The sequence below is a fragment of the Triticum dicoccoides genome, chromosome 5B (genome assembly GCF_002162155.2).
Source record: "Triticum dicoccoides isolate Atlit2015 ecotype Zavitan chromosome 5B, WEW_v2.0, whole genome shotgun sequence".
In the NCBI taxonomy this organism is placed as follows: Eukaryota; Viridiplantae; Streptophyta; class Magnoliopsida; order Poales; family Poaceae; genus Triticum; species Triticum dicoccoides.
This window is the reverse complement of record NC_041389.1, coordinates 459453491-459473762: the sequence shown is the minus strand read 5'-3', so window position 1 is coordinate 459473762 and position 20272 is coordinate 459453491. Positions and strand designations below refer to the sequence as shown.

Sequence of the window (20272 nt, the reverse complement as noted above, 5' to 3'; positions counted from 1 at the left end):
GATACCGACGATCGAATCTCGGGCAAGTAACATACCGATGACAAAGGGAACAACGTATGTTATTATGCGGTTTGACCGATAAAGATCTTCGTAGAATATGTAGGAGCCAATATGAACATCCAGGTTCCACTATTGGTTATTGACCGGAAACAGTTCTAGGTCATATCTACATAGTTCTCGAACCCGTAGGGTCCGCACGCTTAAGGTTTCGATGACAGTTATATTATGAGTTTATGAGTTTTGATGTACCGAAGGAGTTCGGAGTCCCGGATGAGATCGGGGACATGACTAGGAGTCTCGAAATGGTCGAGACGTAAAGATCGATATATTGGACGACTATATTCGGAGTTCGGAAAGGTTCCGAGTGATTCGGGTATTTTTCGGAGTACCGGAGAGTTACGGGAATTCGCCGGGGAGTATATGGGCCTTATTGGGCCATACGGGAATAGAGGAGAGAGGCCAAAAGGAAGGAGGCCTGCGCCCCCCCTCTGGTCCGAATTGGACAAGGGGCGCAGCCCCCCTTTCCTTCTTCCTCTCCCCCTCTTTCCCCTTCTCCTACTCCAACAAGGGAGGTGGAATCCTACTAGGACTAGAGAGTCCTAGTAGGACTCCACACTTGGCGCGCCCCCTCCTAGGGACGGCCTCCTCCCCCCTTGCTCCTTTATATACGGGGGGCAGGGGGGCACCCCATGACACACAAGTTGATCTACGGATCATTCCTTAGCCGTGTGCGGTGCCCCCCTCCACCATATTCCACCTCGGTCATATCGTCACGGAGTTTAGGCGAAGCCCTGTGCCGGTAGAACATCATCATCGTCACCACGCCGTCGTGCCGACGGAACTCATCCCGGCGCTTTGCTGGATTGGAGCCCGGGGAACGTCATCGAGCTGAACGTGTGCTGAACACGGAGGTGCCGTACGTTCGGTGCTTGGATCGGTCGAATCGTGAAGACGTATGACTACATCAACCGCATTGTCATAACGCTTCCGCTTACGGTCTACAAGGGTACATGGACAACACTCTCCCCTCTCGTTGCTATGCCATCACCATGATCTTGCGTGTGCGTAGGAAATTTTTTGAAATTACTACGTTCCCCAACAGATTCCCCCTCCGGTGGAGCGCCGACAAAGGTTCCAAGATGGGATCTCGCGGATACAGAAGGTTGCGGCGGTGGAAATAGTTTTTCGTGGTGCTCCTGGATGGTTTCAGGGTACGAAGATATATATAGGTGAAGGAGGTAGGTCAGGAGAGCCACGAGGGGCCCACGAGGCAGGGGGCGCCCACCCCCTTAGGGCGCACCGGCCACCCTCTTGGCCTCCTCGGCTGCTTATTGACGTCCACTCTAAGTCTCCTGGATTGCGTTTGTTCTGAAAAGATCGCTCCCGAAGGTTTCATTCCGTTTGGACTTCATTTGATATTCCTTTTCTGCGAAACACTGAAATAGGGAAAAAAACAGCAATTCGGACTGGGCCTCCGGTTAGTAGGTTAGTCCCAAAAATGATATAAAAGTGTAAAGTAAAGCTCATAAACATCCAAAACAGGTTATATAATAGCATGGAACAATCAAAAATTATAGATACGTTGGAGACGTATCAGCCGGCCCTCTATGGCGCGCCCTGGAGGAGTCCTACTCCCACCAGGAGTAGGATCCCCCCTTCCCTAGTTGGACTAGGAGATAAGGAAGAGGGAGAGAGGGAGGAGGAAAGGGGGGAGGGGTGGCCCCCACCCAATTCAGATTGGGCTTGGGGGGGGGGGCGCCCGCCACCTGGCCGTCTCCTCCTCTCTCCCACTATGGCCCAATAAGGCCCATATACTTCCCGAGGGGTTCCCGTAACCTCCCGGTACTCTAGTATATGCGCGAACTCACCCGGAACCATTCCGATGTCCAAACATAGGCTTACAATATATCAATCTTCATGTCTCGACCATTTCGAGACTCCTCGTCATGTCCGTGATCACATCTGGGACGCTGAACTACCTTCGGTACATCAAAACACATAAACTCATAATACCAATCGTCATCGAATGTTAAGCGTGCGGACCCTACGGGTTCGAGAACTATGTAGACATGACCGAGACACGTCTCCGGTCAATAACCAATAGCGGAACCTGGATGCTCATACTGGTTCCTACATATTCTACGAAGATCTTTATCGGTCAAACCGCATAACAACATACATTGTTCCCTTTGTCATCGGTATGTTACTTGCCCGAGATTCGATCGTCGGTATCTCAATACCTAGTTCAATCTCATTACCGGCAAGTCTCTTTACTCGTTCTGTAATACTTCATCTCACAACTAACTCATTAGTCACGATGCTTGCAAGGCTTATAGTGATGAGTATTACCGAGAGGGCCCAGAGATACCTCTCTGAAACATGGAGTGACAAATCCTAATCTTGATCTATGCCAACCCAACAAACACCTTCGAAGACACCTGTAGAGCACCTTTATAATCACCCTTTTACGTTGTGACGTTTGGTAGCACACAAAGTGTTCCTCCGGTATTCGGGAGTTGCATAATCTCATAGTCTGAGGAACTTGTATAAGTCATGAAGAAAGCAGTAGCAATGAAACTAACACGATCATAATGCTAAGCTAAAGGATGGGTCATGTCCATCACATCATTCTCCTAATGATGTGATCCCATTCATCAAATGACACCACATTTCTATGTTTAGGAAACATAACCATCTTTGATTAACGAGCTAGTCAAGTAGAGGCATACTAGGGACTATAGGTTTGTCTATGTATACACATGTACTAAGTTTCCGGTTAATACAATTCTAGCATGAATTATAAACATTTATCATGAATTGAGGAAATAAATAATAACTTTATTATTGCCTCTAGGGCATATTTCCTTCAGTCTCCCACTTGCACTTGACGATATGTATTATGAGTTATGTGTTTTTGATGACCGAAGTTTGTTCGGAGTTCCGGATGAGACCACAGACGTGACGAGGAGTCTCGAAATGGCCGAGACATAAATATTGATATACTGGACCATGTTATTCGGGCATCAGAAGTGTTCCGGTAAGTTTCGGGTAAAACCGGAGTGTCGGAGGGGTTACCGGAACCCCCCGAGGGAACTAATGGGCCACCATGGGCATTAGTGGAGAGAGAGAGAGAGGAGGGCAGGCAGGGCAGGCTGCCCCCCCCCTTGGAGTCCAAATAGGACAAGGGAAGGGGGGCGGCGCCCCCCTTTCCTACTCTCTCTCCCTCTCCTTCCTTCCCCCTCTCTTCCTTGTGATGGAATCCTACTAGGACTAGTAGTACTAGTAGGACTCCCTCTCCTTGGGCGCGCCCCTAGGGGCCGGCCGGCCTCCCCCTTGCTCCTTTATATACGAGGGTAGGGGGCATGCTAGAACACACAAGTTTCTCTTAACCGTGTGCAGTGCCCCACTCCACAGTTACACACCTTGATCATACCATCATAGTGCTTGCAAAGCCCTACGCCGGTAACATCATCATCACCGTCGTCATGCCATTGTGCTGACGGAACTCACCCTCGTCCTCAACTGGATCAATAGTACGAGGGACGTCATTGAGTTGAACGTGTGCTGAACGCGGAGGTGTCGCACGTTCGGTACTTGATCGGTTGGATCGCAAAGAAGTTCGACTACATCAACCGCGTTATTGAAACGCTTCCGCTTTCAGTCTATGAGGGTACGTGGACACACTCTCCCCTCTCGTTGATATGCATCACCTAGATAGATCTTGTGTGATCGTAGGATTTTTTTTAAAATTACCGCGTTCCCCAACAGTCAGCTTTTCGGAGCCCATAAGTTTGACACAATTTCATTTGTGAAGTTTGTGAAGCCTGGGGCTGGATGACTTCAGAACAGGCCCTATGTATAGTACATGCTCACATTTTTAGCTATAAATATGATAGTAACATTATGTATAAAAAGCTTGAAAATCTATTATTGTTTCTTCTCAATATTCTTGGAAGGTACTAAATTCCTTGGATGAACTAGGATTATTTAAGTAATGTTGTCAACATGGGGATAATTATTCTATAAGGGTTACAAATGAATAAAAGAACTCAAATAAATTCCGCTCACCACATCTGATTTTTTTGTTGCAGCCATATATGCTAACATAATATCACCGAATTACATATTTTAAATTTATGATGAACTATGAGTGTCAGGTAATCGAAGTTTAATCAACCACTATGATAAAAGATTATCACTAGCATGATAGATGGGTGCACGTGGAGCATGCCATCTCCTCTAGTGTTACTTATATTTTGACCACATGCCTTCACTTTTTATTTTATGCTTGTAGTTCTTTTGCATCACGACACCCTCTAGAATGTATCCCATGGATGATTAAAAGCCCTTGTCTGATAATCATGTTTTTTTCTCTTACATCAGTAATGGTATTTTAAGTGGGAACAAATTAACAAGAAAACAATTTGGCCAAAGATGATTACTTGATTTTAAATATTTGTACAACTCAATACTTTAATGCTCAAGTGCAAATGATGATGAAAACACCCGAAAACTGAGAGAATTTGGTCCTACTAAGTAGAGAAACACAAAATGGGTATTTTTTGCGGCTAGAAACTTTTTATTTGTATCTGGCATAAAGTCCAAACATACACATTCGAAACGCCAATTTGAGTGACAATTAATGAAAAGGTATTTTTTTAAATAAATAGAAGATGAGTAGGCATTATGTGTATCTTTATATTACCGAAGACCATCGAAGTCCACAATTTTTTTCTATTGAGAATTTTGGATCTATATATGGGCCTAATTGGTTTGATGCCAATATTTGGCATTCCAACTTTTGATAAGTACAAGAAATTGGCTAGCAATTGGTTGGTTGCCAATTGATTCTTGTGAATCGATATTTTTTTACCATTTACTGACAACATTTGGTTTTGTCAAATGTTGGCTTGTCAAATATTGGCAATGCCAAACTGGTATCAAACTAGTTAGCCTCTATGTCTATCACCAAACTCAATGAAAGTAGATAAACATAATTTTGGTGTTGTGAACGAGGACCACACGACAAAGACCAAACTTGGGTTTCGTTTTCAATGCAAAGTATTGTAAAAACTAGAATGTCACAAAACTTTAGCATTTTAAGTAGTTGGCAATTGACATTAGATGCCACCATCTTTAAACACTACAGTAACAATTTTAATGAAAACGCATGGCATTTGGAGATGGTGACGGTAGTATTTTTCATAGTATTCATGTTCATTTTGCATGCTGATAGATAAAATACTTGTAGTAAGGACACTCATATCAAACAAGTTTGTAATAACTGGATCATTTTTGTACTTTAGCGGTTGTTTATCAGCTTACGTAGCAACTTTGATTCTCAGTGAGCTTACGTGAACCCACTCCAAAGCTACAAAAGTATAGACATGCGTACCTACTCACATGTCGACAAGGGCCACCGCCCCCTCCCCCACCCCACAACAAAGTTTGGACACAATTGTGAAGACTTTTTTAGGGATGATTAGATTAGAGAAATAAGAGTATTTTTTCCTTCTTAGAAATCCACATTTTGTGTTTTGCTCCCTCAACCAACCTTATCAAACACCAACACTTATTTACATGTTTGATGTTTCGAAAAAGGAAAGTAACCAACCTATGGATGGTGTTGATCATATCGTGTTAAAGTCTCGCAAACAGAAGTAAGAATGGATCCATGGAAAAAATTGCGTGACTTGTCGTGTAAAGAACAGACGGGCTATGGATTAATGAAAGGAGCAAGAAGTCATCGCCCTGGTGATCAAAGATTTAGAAGGAAAACTGATAAGGGTGCATGCTATCTAGTATCGAATCACTGCTTGTGCTCAGGCTATGGAGGCATACGCCATCAGATATGGTCTCCTGCTTGCTCGAGATATGGGATACAGAAGGATATGCGTGGAAAGTGATGCTAAAAATATGGTCACAATTTTCAACTTCGAGGATTCAGAGTGGCCAACTACCATTTACCACGAAATCAAAGAGCCTATAGGAGGTTTTACTAGTTGTGTCTTATGTTTTGTGCGAAGGGAAGCTAATAAAGCGGCCCATCGATGCGCCAAACAAGCCATATAGGATTGGAGGGAATGTATATGGATAGATTATATTCCCACCCTTCTCACTGATTGTATTCAAACTCATTGTAACCCCTCCTTTTTGAGTAACTAGGTAATTGCCCGTGCGTTGCAACATGGGCATATATATATATATATATATATATATATATATATATATATATATATATATATATATATATATATTCTATTGGTTTAACACCAATCATATCGATATTTACCTTCGACCCACCATATTCTAGATATTAGTAAGATTTGATTTGATTTGAATATGGATAGAGGAAGTCAAGGAAAGTTTTGATTTATTTGAGGTTTTGATAAGATTTGATTTTGATTTGCGTGCGGGTAGGGGAAGACAAGGAATATTTTGATTTAGATAAGATTTTCGTAAGATTTGATTTGATATGGGGTGTGGGTAGGGGAAGACAATAAACATTTTGATTTAGTTAAGGTTTTGGTAAGATTTTATTTGAGTTGGTTGAGTTAATGTAGGAAAAAACCAATGTAGGAGGGACGCATGAGAATGTGAGGTGAATGTACCAACTCCGTTCAATAGTATTCTCCATTCGTTCCTTTATGTAAGGTGTATTATTTTCGGCACAGTGACCAAGACACATAACCATAGACATGTTAGAGTGAAATTACCCTTAGCAAATTTGTTTGTTTGTGGCAAGTAAATCAGTTAGTCTAGGAAACTAAGAGGTGCATGCAATCAAGAGAGATATTTTCCTTCTTTTGCTACAAGAGAGATACAGACAATTGGGAAATGGATACTTTCCTTTTCCTGGAGGGTTATAAGCGGAATTACGAGGAATCTGAAAGAATGCACCTTACATTATGGAATTTTATCAAAACACAAATACACCTTATATAAAGAAACGGAGGGAGTATATATACTAGCTAATGGCCTGTTACAACAATGACATACATATTCAGTGGTTTGACCTCAGTCGTGTGTGCCATATACATTACACCCACCATATTCTAGATTTTAGTAAGATTTGAATTGAGTATGAGCAAGGTAAGCCAAATGAAGTTTTGATTTGGTTGAGGTTTTGGGTTAGATTAGATTTGATTTGGGTAGGGGAAGGCAAGAAACATTTTAATTTAGTTGAGGTTACAATAAGTTTTGATTCGGCTGAATTAATGCATGGCCTATGATTTTGGTAAGATTTGATTGATTTAATATAGACATACAGACCGAAATGAGTGAAAATTAAAGAAAAGACTGAAATAAGTGAACCAACATACTAAAACATGTCCATATACATCTGCTTAAAAAGTTAGAACTTCTTATACTCCCTCCGTCCCAATATTCTTGTCTTAGATTTGTTCAAATACGGATGTATCTAGTTACGTTTTAGTGTTAGATACATCCGTATCTATACAAATCTAAGACAAGAATTTTGGGACGGAGGGAGTATTTATATTCACTATATTTGTGAATGGAGGGAGTAACATTTTAGCGGCAAATGATGGCTAGGTTTGCTACGCAGGAGTGCAAGTCATTAAAGAGAGAAAAGAGGGGATTTCAGCCTAAATAAACTGTGATGAATGGGCGAAAGAGTAAAAGGGGAAGGAAAAGGCCAAGGGAAAACGCCGAACGCGATCATCAAAGCAGAACGGGGGCAGAGGAGGTCTGACCCGAACAAAGCAGAGCAGAACAGAACAGGAGAGGGTTGTTTACTCATACACACATACACTCCCCCACCATTCCCCTCCCCTCCTCTCCGCGTCGTCCGTCCTCCTCCGTCCCCAATTTCCGCTCCAAAACCCTCCCCGATTCCCCCCGCCCTCCGATGGTCCTGATCTAAGCATGTACCGCCGCCACGCCAAGCGCCGCCGCGAAGCCCCCGATCATGCCCTCCAGTCCTCCTCCAAGGCGCCCGTCATGACCACCCACGCCGGCGGCGCTTCCTCCTCCTCCTCCTCCGCCGGGGCGGCGGGCGCCTCCTCCTCCTCCTCCTCCGCCGCCTTCTACGCGCCCCCGCCCCGCCGCCTCCACTTCTTCGTGCGCGCCACCGACTCCAAGACCATCGCGATACACGCGGCGGCGGACGACACCGTCGCCGCCGTGCTCGCCCACCTCGCCGACTGCGGCTACGGCCGCGACCTGCGCCTCCTCTACGCCGGCCGCCAGCTCCAGCCGGAGGCCACCGTCGCGTCGCTCGGCCTCGCGCCCGACTCCACCCTCCAGCTCGCCGCCCGCCTCCGCTCCACCCCGCACCCCAAGGCCTGGCAGCTCGCCTCGCACATCGCCGCCACCGCCGCCTCCGGGGACGCCGGCACCGACTCCGCCCACACCCTCGACGACCTCGTCAAGGAGTACATCTCCTGCTGCGACCCCGCCAGCGAGCACAACCGGAACGATCGCAGGGCCAAGGGGGACACCACCAACACCGACCGCCACGCCCAGGACTACCTCGACATCTTCCTCCAGTCCGGCGCCGCCATCGCGCTGGTTCGCCTCTACCTCTCCGATTTCTCCTTCTCCCGCTCCTACGCCGAGCGCGCCATCAGGTGCTTCCTCAGCACCGACCCTGTCACCCTGCCGCATAATGTCATGCTCGTCACGGCGCCGGTGCTGCTCGAGTTCTGCCGCCTGCTCGCTCTCACCGCGGGCAACAAGGATTCCCTCTACAAGTCATGCCGTTACACACTTGCATCGGTGCTCTGCTTGCCACTCTCGGTGCTCGGTGCCTCCAAATCGCCCACCAAGGTGATCGAGCAGGTCCTCCCGTTTGCCAGAGAGATTGTTGAATTGGTCCTCAATGGACTTGGATCAGAGACCATGCTGGTGCCAAGGACAGACCTTGAGGAGCTCTCAAACTTCTTTAAAGTCCTACGCCAGCAGGTACTCCTTTGGATGCCTGACGGCTCAATGCCAAAGAATATGTACAGCAGGGAGTGTAAGCGTACTGACACATGGGTATGGGAGTTGCACGAAATGTCCATGAACCTGCTGAAAAGGGTGGATGAGTGTCTCAAGAGGTTGGAAATGGATCTTTCATCTTTGTCATCTGACACTAGGGGGGGCATAGAAAATCAACCTATCTGGGTCACCCGATTACATATCCTTGCCATATTGACAGAACTGGATTTCATCTCAGGGATATTTGAGGATGTGGCACACAACCTGCGGTTCGTGTTGCTGGCACACAAAGCACCTCTCAATGCGCTCGTGCGCTGTTCCAAGAGGAACGAGCATCTCCACTGGCTCATGAAGCATAAGGATCTGCTCTGCTTCGAAGCAAGAAGGAACTTGGTCTTAATGTTGTTTTCTGAGGGGAAGGATGACTATGGGGAGCTGCATGAGATGTTGATCGACCGGTCACGTTTACTGGATGAGTCCTTCGAGTACATAACACAGGCAAAACCCAGTGAGCTTCACAGTGGTCTGTTTATGGAGTTTAAGAATGAGGAGGCTACTGGCCCTGGTGTTCTGAGGGAGTGGTTCTGCATGGTGTCTCAAGCTCTGTTCAGCCCACAGCAAGTACTCTTCTTGCCTTGTCCTAATGATCAACGGAGATTCTACTTGAATGGAAGTAAGTTCTCTTGGTATTAACTTACTACTTTATATCCAGTTCTATACTTCTAATGGTAATTTGGTACGGCACTTTGACTGAACGACTTGGAAATCTGAATTGGATAAGCTGATGAGTGTAGCTCGCTTGTTGACCCAGGTCTTTTTACATGTGTGATATAATAAATAACTGCATATCTTAGCTTAGTGAGATGAATAGGATTTGTTCATCTGAATTTTCTATCGCACAGTGCATGTTTTTCCTTGAAAGTCTCATACGTATGAATGCCACTACATACAGGCTCTGCAACTGGTTTCGATGAATGTAGGTTCAACACCCAGTAGTATAAGCTAATAAAAGAAAAAAAGTAGTTTGCTCTATTGTCGGATGTCCTGGAAGGGACATATTCTTCTCAATCTAAAAGAACTAATGATTGCAAAATGTGTTTCTTTTGATCAGTCTGTTGAAACATCCACTTAGTATTTTGAAATGAATTTAACTGTAGAAGGTCTGCAAATCATATGGCTGCTTATGGGGCTACATTTTCATTTTCACACAAATAAAGGATGGTTGTTTTATTAGTTACAATATGTACTTCTAGTACTAGTTGGCATGCACTATGCTACCGATATACTCCCTGTGTTCCTAAATATTTGTCTTTTTAGAGATTTCAAATGGACTACCACATACGGATGTATATAGACATATTTTAAAGCGTAGATTCACTCATTGTGCTCCGTATGTAGTCACTTGCTAAAATCTCTAGAAAGACAAATATTTAGGAATGGAGGGAGTAGCATACAAAACAAAAGCTGGGATATTGTAGTCTTGCCTTTACTTGTCTGCTTGGTTGAGTATATTATAAGCCTAAGGAGATGTCTCACTAACTTTTGCGTGTTTGTGCCTGTTACACACTCTGGTTACCATATGTATGTGCTGGTACAAGTTACTCCAAATACGGTTTTTTGTCACGCATGTTGGGTGTGAGGATGTCAATATAGGGGTGAGGGTGTAGGCAATTTTTTTGTAAATTTGTTGTGGCTACTCGTTGTTTCTATTTACAATCAAAACAATGGCTTGTTCATATCTCACAAGTAGCCTTTTTTAATATGCTATGAAGAGATACTTGGTCTAAAATTGTATTTTGATCTACGCATGTTTAAAACGTGAGATAAAATATATAATCCTTTTTTTTCTCATACCCTATTTCCTTTGATCAATAGCTTGCAGTTAAAATTCCTATTAAGAGGCAGATTATCCATTCTGCTGTCCAGCTTGAACCTTGCACAGTGGCTCCCAGTGGTCCTGTTAGGAATATTCTGATACATCTTGATATTCATTTGAAAGTGTGTGAAATAACACTAACCATATTGATAAGTACAGATCTGTCCCAAGTCACTAAAAACTACTTTCTGCATAAGATATACAAACTTCTTATATAGGGGAATGCTAAACCGTTTGTAGTGAGTTAATTCCCCTTTTGCCTAAATACAGTGGTAATTTCTTATTGGATTCAAGCAAATATAAAATGATCATCTGGTTAGCCTAATAGCAACCAAGCTGTCTACCCTGTAGACATGTAGTGGCACATTTATTTTCAGAAAGGCAAAATAGGACTGTAAGCCTTCAACCTATTTCCATATAGGTGATCAAGGAGTTAATGCTGCCGATTTGAGCCCCTCAGGCCTCATCACTTCAGTTTTTTGTGCGATCAAGCCTTTAAGTGCAGTTTTGTTCTTTTGACCCATCAACTACCCCTTCTAGTTTTAGCTGTCTTGACCCTTTTGCTTACAAGATTAACAATTGGCAGCACAAGTACAAAGTGTTGTTAATATGGACTGCTAACTATTGCTCAAACTTTTAACATGTTTTTGAGATTTGTTTCTACCGATATGAGGTCTCTTTGTATTCAAACTTAAACTTAGTTAAGAACACTCACAAGCCCCAACAAACCTTCTGAAATTTCAGTATGAATACTCATTTGCTCAAACAACACCCATATAGAAGACATATTAGTTGTAAGGTTCTAACTAGATGTTCTTTAGCAGTGGCATGATTAGAGCAAAAACAAACAGTGGATGCTCTAATTACCAATCAGTTTTGTCGGGCTTAATTGCAAATACTGGATAGTTCATGGCTCAAATCAACAAATTGGAAGTTCGAGGAGGCTTGATGGACAAGCTGAAATAGTTTTGTCGGGCTTGTTGGGGCAATTTTCCTTTCTGAAATAAACTTCACATCAAACTGTACTTAATTCTAGTTATTCGAGCAAATGAGCAATCTTTCGGCTTTCTTCTACTTAATTGTGGTTCTTATGCATTCAATATTGATGAGACACGTTATGTCCGCAAACCAAGTCGGTGCTGATTGAATATCTTCTAACTTTTGGTACTTATCTGTGCTTTGCAGCATCTGTTGTTGATCCACTGCACCTGAAATACTTCGTTTTTTCGGGACGAGTAATTGGATTAGCATTGATGCATAAAGTGCAAGTAGGGATAGTTTTGGACCGCACCTTATTTTTGTATCTTGCTGGGAGAAGTATTACATTGGAAGACATTTCTGCTGCAGACCCTTTCACGTATGCAAGCTGTAAAAGGATTCTAGAGATGGGTGCTGCCGAGATTGATGATTTAACTTTAACATTTTCCCGAGATGTTCATACCTTAGGGTCTCGAAAGACTATTGAGCTTTGCAAAGGAGGGCAGGATATCTCTGTGAACATCAGTAACAGAGAGCACTACATAGATCTTCTTATTAAGAATATCTTTGTTGACTCTATTTCTGATCAGCTAGCTAATTTCGCAAGAGGATTTGGCGACATATTAGCTAATCCGAAACTCCGGGAGGTATTTTTCGGGTGTTTGGATCTAGAAGACTTTGACCGAATGCTAGGGGGAAGCAACAACACTATAAATCTGAAAGATTGGAGATCACATACTCAATATAATGGCTACAAAGAAAAAGATCGCCATGTTAACTGGTTCTGGAAGGTATGCTGTGTATTACTTAGCCATGGATTTTCATTTATTTTATTCCATGCCATGATATGCTTTAATCACCTGCTCATCCCATGTTCTCAATTTTTCATGGGCAACATACCATCTCTCACTTTTTTTTTGTGATTCATACCATCTCTCACTTTGACTCCCATGTAGATTTAGGAGGAAACATTGATATCAACCATAGATAAATAGGTGAGGTATATACGTGTGGTGCAATGTGCAAGAGATATTTAGATCACAATCCTAACATCCATGTATCCATTAAGATCTATTCACTTGATACCCAGTATTTTGTATGTGCCATCCTGTATATTATTTTCCCAACAAAAATGATTGAACTGCTTCTATCATTGCAGAAAAAGGTTTTTAGTTCTTCTTTTGGTCCTAGTGTGAGTTCTGAACGAGGCAAGTAACCAAACAAAGCCTGGCCAGTATTCTTGCTGGTTGGTGCAAAGAACTGGGAAATCGCATGTTGTCTTCACTAACAAGACTGTTAACATGTGATCCTGCATATGTTAAAATCCCAACTATGATTGCATCATTTTTCTAGCTTATCGGAGTTCTAAAAAGAAAACCATGTTCGTCCTTTGTGTAATGAGATGAGTACAACCAAACAGCTTTTCCCAACACTCGACCAGAGTTGGTGTGGTGCTGATATCAACCATTGTTTCAAATATAATGAATTGTGCAAATTTAATGGCAAAGCACCAGCACATTGTCCCTATCTGTGTCCGCTGTTATATCTCGTGTGTATGTGTGAAAAGTTTCAGTTGAAATCTGTGTATCTTTCTTTTGTAGCATAATCAATTTATGCATGTCTAATCAGTTTTGTGTACTTGTTTATTCACACGGTAGGCCGTGGAGAGCATGCCAGTTGAGCAACAGAGGCAGCTCCTCTTCTTCTGGACCTCAGTGAAATATTTGCCCTCAGAAGGCTTTGGTGGGCTGAGCTCAAAGCTGTACATATACAAGACAACGGAGTCAGCCGACCATCTCCCGTCGTCGCATACATGCTTCTACCGCCTCTGCCTCCCCGCATACCCGTCCCTCAAGGTGATGCAGAGCCAGCTGCAGAAGATCACACAGGAGCATGTGAGCTGCAGCTTTGGTACGTGGTAGAATGCTTGGCTGTGGGAAGTGGGAACCCAAAGTGGTACATTTTGTATATATCGAGTTAGCGACAACCCTTATCTATCTCATTTAAATCTATTGCTAGTAGAGCTTAAAAATTAGGCTGCCGTGGTTTGATTTGTATGTATGGAAAGTTAGCGTCCCGGTCGTTTAACCTTAATGTAGGTGGAATCAGAAGAGTGCAAGGTTCATTTTCTTCACCCATCCTGTTAACTTGCTGTCGATTCCTTTTTGCTGCTGTTAATGTTCTGTTTCTTCCCTGAGGCCCTGTTTGGATCGAGGTGCAAACTTCGTGTGATCCCGGCGTTCATTGGAAAATCCAAACAGGGCCTAAAGGAGTGAAATGCGCGCACATTGTGACCCTGTATATATAGCTAGTACTACCAATCATCCCAACAGCAGATGGTACTAACTGCAACATCTCTCAAGTTAGTTCTGGCTGCCAGTGGATGGATGGATGAAGGTGTGACATACAGGCTATGGTAACCGGTTGCAGATGTGCGGTTTGGAAGCCGTTGGTGGAGTCTGGTTATTTTTGTTGACCCCCACTTTTGTGAAACTGGTCGAAACTTGCTGGTTGACAAGTGGAGTGCCTCCAGTAATCCCATGGCTGCTCGGGGTTTGAAACATTGGCGGTAGAGTATTACCGCCTGAAGTTGGCTTAGACGCATCTTCCAGCACCGAGAAATGGCCATGGCGTCGCAGAGATTCTTTGGACGGTGAATAAACATGGAAGACGTCAGGAGATTTGGTTTTGTCGTCGGTCGAGAAACTAGTACGTACTGGCCCTCCTCGGCTGATTCAGAATCACATGTTCGTGTGTAGCCGCTGCAGCTCCCCTGACCTACCTTGCTCGAATTTTTGGCATGACAAATACGTATGCCCGTGCAAAATGCAGCACAGTTCAGTCGAGTTACTGGAATTTTGCAAAACGATCTGAACATATATCCTCCGATGGATGCACGCACCAACAAAGCTACGGACGCCGGCGATGGCAGTATCCATATGTGTTTGGCAATTCATCATTTTTGGCGTATTTGCATCTGATGACTGAGTTGAGCTTGGCTGAGTAAATACATTGCCAAAAATAATGTTTTGCATATAGTTTGGTACCAGCATCCTCCTTAGCCTGGCTGAGAAGAAACGCACACACGACTGTTTGGTTGATTAGTCTCACCTCGTACCCACCTGATGAACTCACCTCTCATGAAAACGGAGTGCTGAAGGAACAGTAGAAGGGTCGGCTCGAGGTAAAAGAAGGTGGGAAAACCCTCAAATGCTCATTTAACGGTCACGAAATCGACTGAGTGCAAATCATTTTCCAGGTGAATGTCGCCCATCAGGCCCGTAACCCTTGTCTCGTCTTAACTGAACGATCGACTAGGGTTCCTGCCTCCTGTCGTCTGCATCGTCGATCTGCCTTGATCTATGTTTCTCTTCATTGATGATGATTGTTATTTTGGTGCTCTGATACTATGGGGCTTTAGCACGACGACTTCCTGACTGTCTACTACAAAAAGTTTTGCCTAGCTCTGGTGAGGGAGGGGCGATAACGTCGGCTCACTTCAATGCTTTATTCTTCGCTAGTTAGTCCATGGATTTGGATGTAATTTTTTGTTATTTCTGGTGTTCGTTGTACTGCCATGATTGATAATGAACAGATCGAACGTTTTTAAAAAAGGGAATAGGGAAGACATAGTTTTACTTGTCTACGACCGCTGAACCAAAAAACGTACAACACGGAAGTCGTGTGAAATAGCAAGATGAAGCTAGTGGAAAAAGAAATTTTCAAACGCTCAACCGTGTGCGAAGAATAACAAAATTCATCGGTTCATAACATGAACACATTAGTGCAGTCTAGTAGAAGATGTAGTTCTACTCGTCTACGACTATCATAAAAAAACGACAACATGGAAGTCGTGTAAAATAATGAGATGAAGCTAGTGGTGAAAGGAAACTTCAAATAGACGACTATGTGCGAAGATTTTGCCAAAATTCTTTGGTTCATAATAACATGTACACATTAACACGTTGGTGCAGTCTAGTAGGAGATGTAAATATACTCGTCTACGACCGTCAAAACAAAAAACGTACAATATGAAAGTCGTGTGAAACAACGAGATGAAGCTAGTGATGAAAGGAAATTTCAAACAGTTGAATGTGTGCGAAGAATTTGACAAAATCCATCTAAAAAACCCTCTAAACATAAACACAAAATTGAAGATTTACAGTCAAAATTAAGAACCGGTCATCTGAACGGAACCACAATGCCCATGTGCCTCCTTTTCGGGTAGAGGTCATTTGGAATCAAAACACTATTATGTACTCCCTCCATTCGGAATTACTCGTCGAAGAAATGAATGTATCTAGATATATTTTAGTTGTAGATACATTCATTTTTGTGACAAGTAATTCCGAACGGAAGAAGTAGATTAGAAGAGATTATGTTAGAGATTAAAGGAGATGAGTAGAACATAACACCTGCAAACCCATGGGTTACACTCAGCTCGCATCGCCAGACCTACTCAAGTGCACTTGATTGCATTGCTCGGGCATGCCTTGCTAAAAACGGCCGATTCAAGCATTTCTTCATAGCCGAGTTCACGAGTGCTTTACGTTTCGTGTTAACCAAAATTTTGGTGTAACTCGATCAACCAAGTGGACAAAAATTACATCCAACGGCCTGACTAGGCTACCAAACGCATCCACGCCTTTTATTTTTGACAAAGGGAATTTCATTCAACCCTCGTATCGAGCTCATACAACACCGCATCAAGGGAAAGGGAGCTATGTTATCTAAGCTTGCGTTATCAATGATCACTAAAGTATCATCGAAAAAAAGTAATCCCCTTAAGCACAACGCCTCTTTTTGGAGATACGGTTGGAAGAGGTTTTGAATGGGGCCGTGTAGTCAGACGCGTACGAGGACTTCCGAACGTTGGCAAACCTTCATCGGACTTGGTGCCAGTTTGCGGGAATTCAAACGCGTGGACTTGTCCAATGATGCATGCCGCATCGCGTTGGACGGCAAAAAAAAACGTCTAAATGCTTCAGTCCGGACAATTGGGCCTCCTCCTCCTCCCCTCCAAAAAAGGCCTCTCGCCAGCGCCGCCACAGGTCCGCCTTGTCTCTAGTGGCCCTAGGGCCAGGGGGGCGCGGTGAATCTTGGCAAGGGCCGGCTGGAGGGTTCTGTTGTTAGTCGTTCATTTGAGTTTTGTTAGAGTTTGTGTCCTGCTCAGAAAGGTAAAACGGCGGCGGCTCCCAGAAGATGGAATAAGGGTGTGGCTAGGTCTCAGTCAACTAAGTCTTAACCAAGTCTTAGTCAAGTGATATAGTATGTAAGAAAAAAAAGAAAAAGTGAAAATAATTTTTTTGTAGAAATCTCCATGCAAAATCAAAGGAAGATAGCATTGACTGAGACGTAATGAAGTCTCGGTCGACTGAGACTTAGCAAAACTAATCGAATAATGGTCTCCCGCCTAGCTCCCGTTCCGGTAGTGCGTCTAGCATCGTTGGTGGGTGTGTGAAGACGTGTCTCCGGCGAATCTATCCTCGGTTGATTTGCTCATATCTTTTTGTTGTTCGTCTATGTTCGTGTCTCTCTGAGTTGGATTCTTTCGATCTACGTTATTCTTCATCAGCGGCGGTTACTGTTCTGGTGTGCTGGTCCTATGTGGACTTAGCACGACGACTTTCCGATTGTCTACTACAATAAGTCCTGCCTAACTTCGGCGAGGGAGGAGCAATGACGGAGGGAGGAGCAATGACGGCGGCGTGTCTTCGGCTCGCTTCAGTGCTTGTAGTCATCATTAGTTAGTCTACGGATTTGAATGTAATTTTTATTATTTCTGATGTTTGTTGTACTGTCATGATTGAAGATAAATAGATCAAAAGTATTTTCGAAAAAGAAAAACCCTAACAGGAGAAACGGGATCAGGGGTTCCGGAACCTATGTGCGTTCTCGAATCACAAGTACGAATACATATTCTACACCAGTAGATATCCTCCTACATACTGCTTTGCGTATTCCACCAAGAGCGAGGAACTTGAGACTAAGGGACTGTTCGGAGTTCCTCTGCTCCACGCTGCCCGCTCCCGGAGTTGGCGGAGTTCTAGTTGAAAAATGCGGAGCGAGTGAACAGGTACTCCCAAGATTCTTAAATTCGGGAGCTGATGGATGCCAAACAGCCCCTAAGTTGTTGAACGAATTTCCGCTGCGCTCTACTGTGAACATCTCCTTGACTGCCCTGCTTTTCCTCCCCCTAGTCTGGGTCTCTGACTGAAGCAGTGCCCCGGCCTGGCTAGTGGCTCGCTGCCGACGGCCGCGGTGACCATCAAGAACCAATGGGGGTACATATACATTTCAGAGAGAGGTCCTTTGGTGGACGACGAAAGACATCAGGAGATGCGGCTGCCGACGATCATGCCGTGCTGTCCTCGGTGAAAGTGAAACGGCCACCACTTAGCCGTCCTTTTCCGATTCAGAAATCAGAATCCCATCTTCCTATCCCGGACCTTGGCCGGATCTCGCATGGCAGATGCAGCGCATCATCGATCTTCGTATGTTGACGCTTCGAAAATGCAGCACTGCTTGCTTAGCGACCGGAATTGCGCGGCTCTGAATCTGAATAACCCGAGGAAGAAGCCACGGGCGCCGGCGATCGCCGGATCTATATATACGCCTACGTTATTCGTCTAGATGCATCGGTAGAGTGGTAAATTAGCTGGAGATCATCCAGAGACATACTGAAGCAGGAGCCAGGGATAACGCAAACCGGTTAGGATACCGATCGATCATAGGTGGAACTGACACTGTGACACACACCGTAACAAGGCTCCAGCTAAGCAGACGCAGACGCAGGCCGGCGAGAGTGGCACTGCGTCGCTCGCTGCTGACCGACACTGGGCGTCGACCCGACCCGACAACACTTTTATTTAGCCCACGTCACGCGACCCCGCGCATAGCACTCCCACTCCACACCTAGTAAAAAGTATCATTCCACTCCACTCCACTGGCTGACTCAGCATCACGCCGTGCCACGTAGGAGCACACGGCCGCCGCCGTGGAAGCTGACCCGGCCAGCTCCTCCTCCGCGCGCGCCGGCGCCTCACACGCTGACGCTGGCCACCGCGGCGGCCGGCTCCTCTGCCGCGGCCGCGGGCGCCTCCTCCGGTGCAGCCGGTGCCTCCTCGGCGACGGCCGGTGCTTCTGGCTCGGCAGGAGGCGCGGCCTCCTCCTTCACCTCCTCGGGCGCCGCTGGCTCTGCCTCAGCCACGGCCTCCTTGGTCTCTGTCTCGACCACGGCTGGCGCCTCTGTCTCTTTGGGGGCCTCGGCCTCCGGCTCGGCCGCAGCTGCTGGCTCGGGCTCCTTGGCCTCCTCCGTCTCAGCGGCGGCAGGTGCCACCTCCTTGGTCTCCTCGACCTCGACGGGGGCAGCAGGCGCCTTGACCTCGGCCTCGGCCGGCGCGGGGGCCTCCTCCGTCTTCGCGACCTCCTCGGCGGCGACGGGCGTCTCCACCGTGGGCGCCTCCTCCGTCAGCGCGGCCGTCGGGTTCTGGACCTGCACGACGCACAGTTACGTCCATTAGCACCACGCACATGTCAAGACGTACACAAACCGATCTAGCTCGAGGTCGAGCTCGATCATGATCACCCGTTCGTTCGTCAGATCACACATATAATAAGCAGATCAAAGGATGAAGAACCCATCGAAGCGATCATCGATCAGAGCACGTGAAAGAGAATAGACGATCGAGACAAGCTATACGTACATCAGCGGTGGCCATTGCCGTCGTGGATGCAAGAAAATGCCCGGAGTGGCAGAGGCTGGCTAGCTGAAGCTAGTGCTACCGTGATCCACCGAGCCTGACGTGACTGATAGAGAGTGTGAGGCGTATGTGTCTGTGTGGAGCAATGGGTCGGGGTGGAGGGGCTATTTATATGGCCACCCGAGGCCAAAACGGGGAGAACACAAACGAAAATCAAACGCCAAAAAATGATAAAAATGAAAATGAAACGATCGATCGATCGATCGAGAAAGTAAACAAGTCGAGTCCATGTCATGATCATCGGGAATCTCGGGAGCTGTGTGTGCAAATAAACACGTCCTGACGCCGTGCGGTTGTACGTGCGTGTCATGCCATCGAAGTAAAGGCGGCCCGTGAGTCATGACACTATGGAAAGAGTCCAAAGACCAGGGTGTACACCATGCAACAGTACCTCGATGCACGGCCGGCGTCTAGTTCATTTCGCTCGACATGTTGCGCGATCGAGACGGATCATCGTGTCACACATGCACACATATATTCGAGAAAAGCAGCGATATTCCTGAATTTTGTTTCCATTTCCCATAAATTTCAGTGTACGATCGATAATCCCTGGTGGCAAGTGGGCCTTTTGCGCTGTAGGTCTGGCCAGACTTGAGGTGTACAGTACACAGGCACAGCGCATCTCATCGTTCTTGCACGTTCTGCGCCGTCCTTTCCATCGAATCGTCGATGCCTAGCCGATTAAATTACTATGCTCTCGCCGATTCAGCTG

The 20272-nt window shown here is 45.3% G+C and overlaps 2 protein-coding genes across 2 annotated transcripts; one reads left to right on the top strand and one right to left on the bottom strand.

Moving 5' to 3' along the window:
- The first annotated feature begins 7752 nt into the window (after positions 1-7752).
- Positions 7753-13944, top strand: LOC119310801 (E3 ubiquitin-protein ligase UPL5-like). Its single transcript, XM_037586419.1, has 3 exons — positions 7753-9616; positions 12005-12588; positions 13456-13944. Exons 1-3 carry the CDS (start codon positions 7888-7890, stop codon positions 13717-13719), a joined length of 2577 nt encoding a protein of 858 aa, XP_037442316.1. The 5' UTR covers positions 7753-7887; the 3' UTR covers positions 13720-13944.
- A 4552-nt stretch (positions 13945-18496) lies between these two features.
- LOC119310800 (skin secretory protein xP2-like) lies at positions 18497-19639 on the bottom strand. The gene is made up of 2 exons (XM_037586418.1): positions 19504-19639; positions 18497-19292 (listed from the first exon to the last, which is right to left on the bottom strand). Exons 1-2 carry the CDS (start codon positions 19516-19518, stop codon positions 18840-18842), a joined length of 468 nt encoding a protein of 155 aa, XP_037442315.1. The 5' UTR covers positions 19519-19639; the 3' UTR covers positions 18497-18839.
- Between the last annotated feature and the right edge of the window lie 633 nt (positions 19640-20272).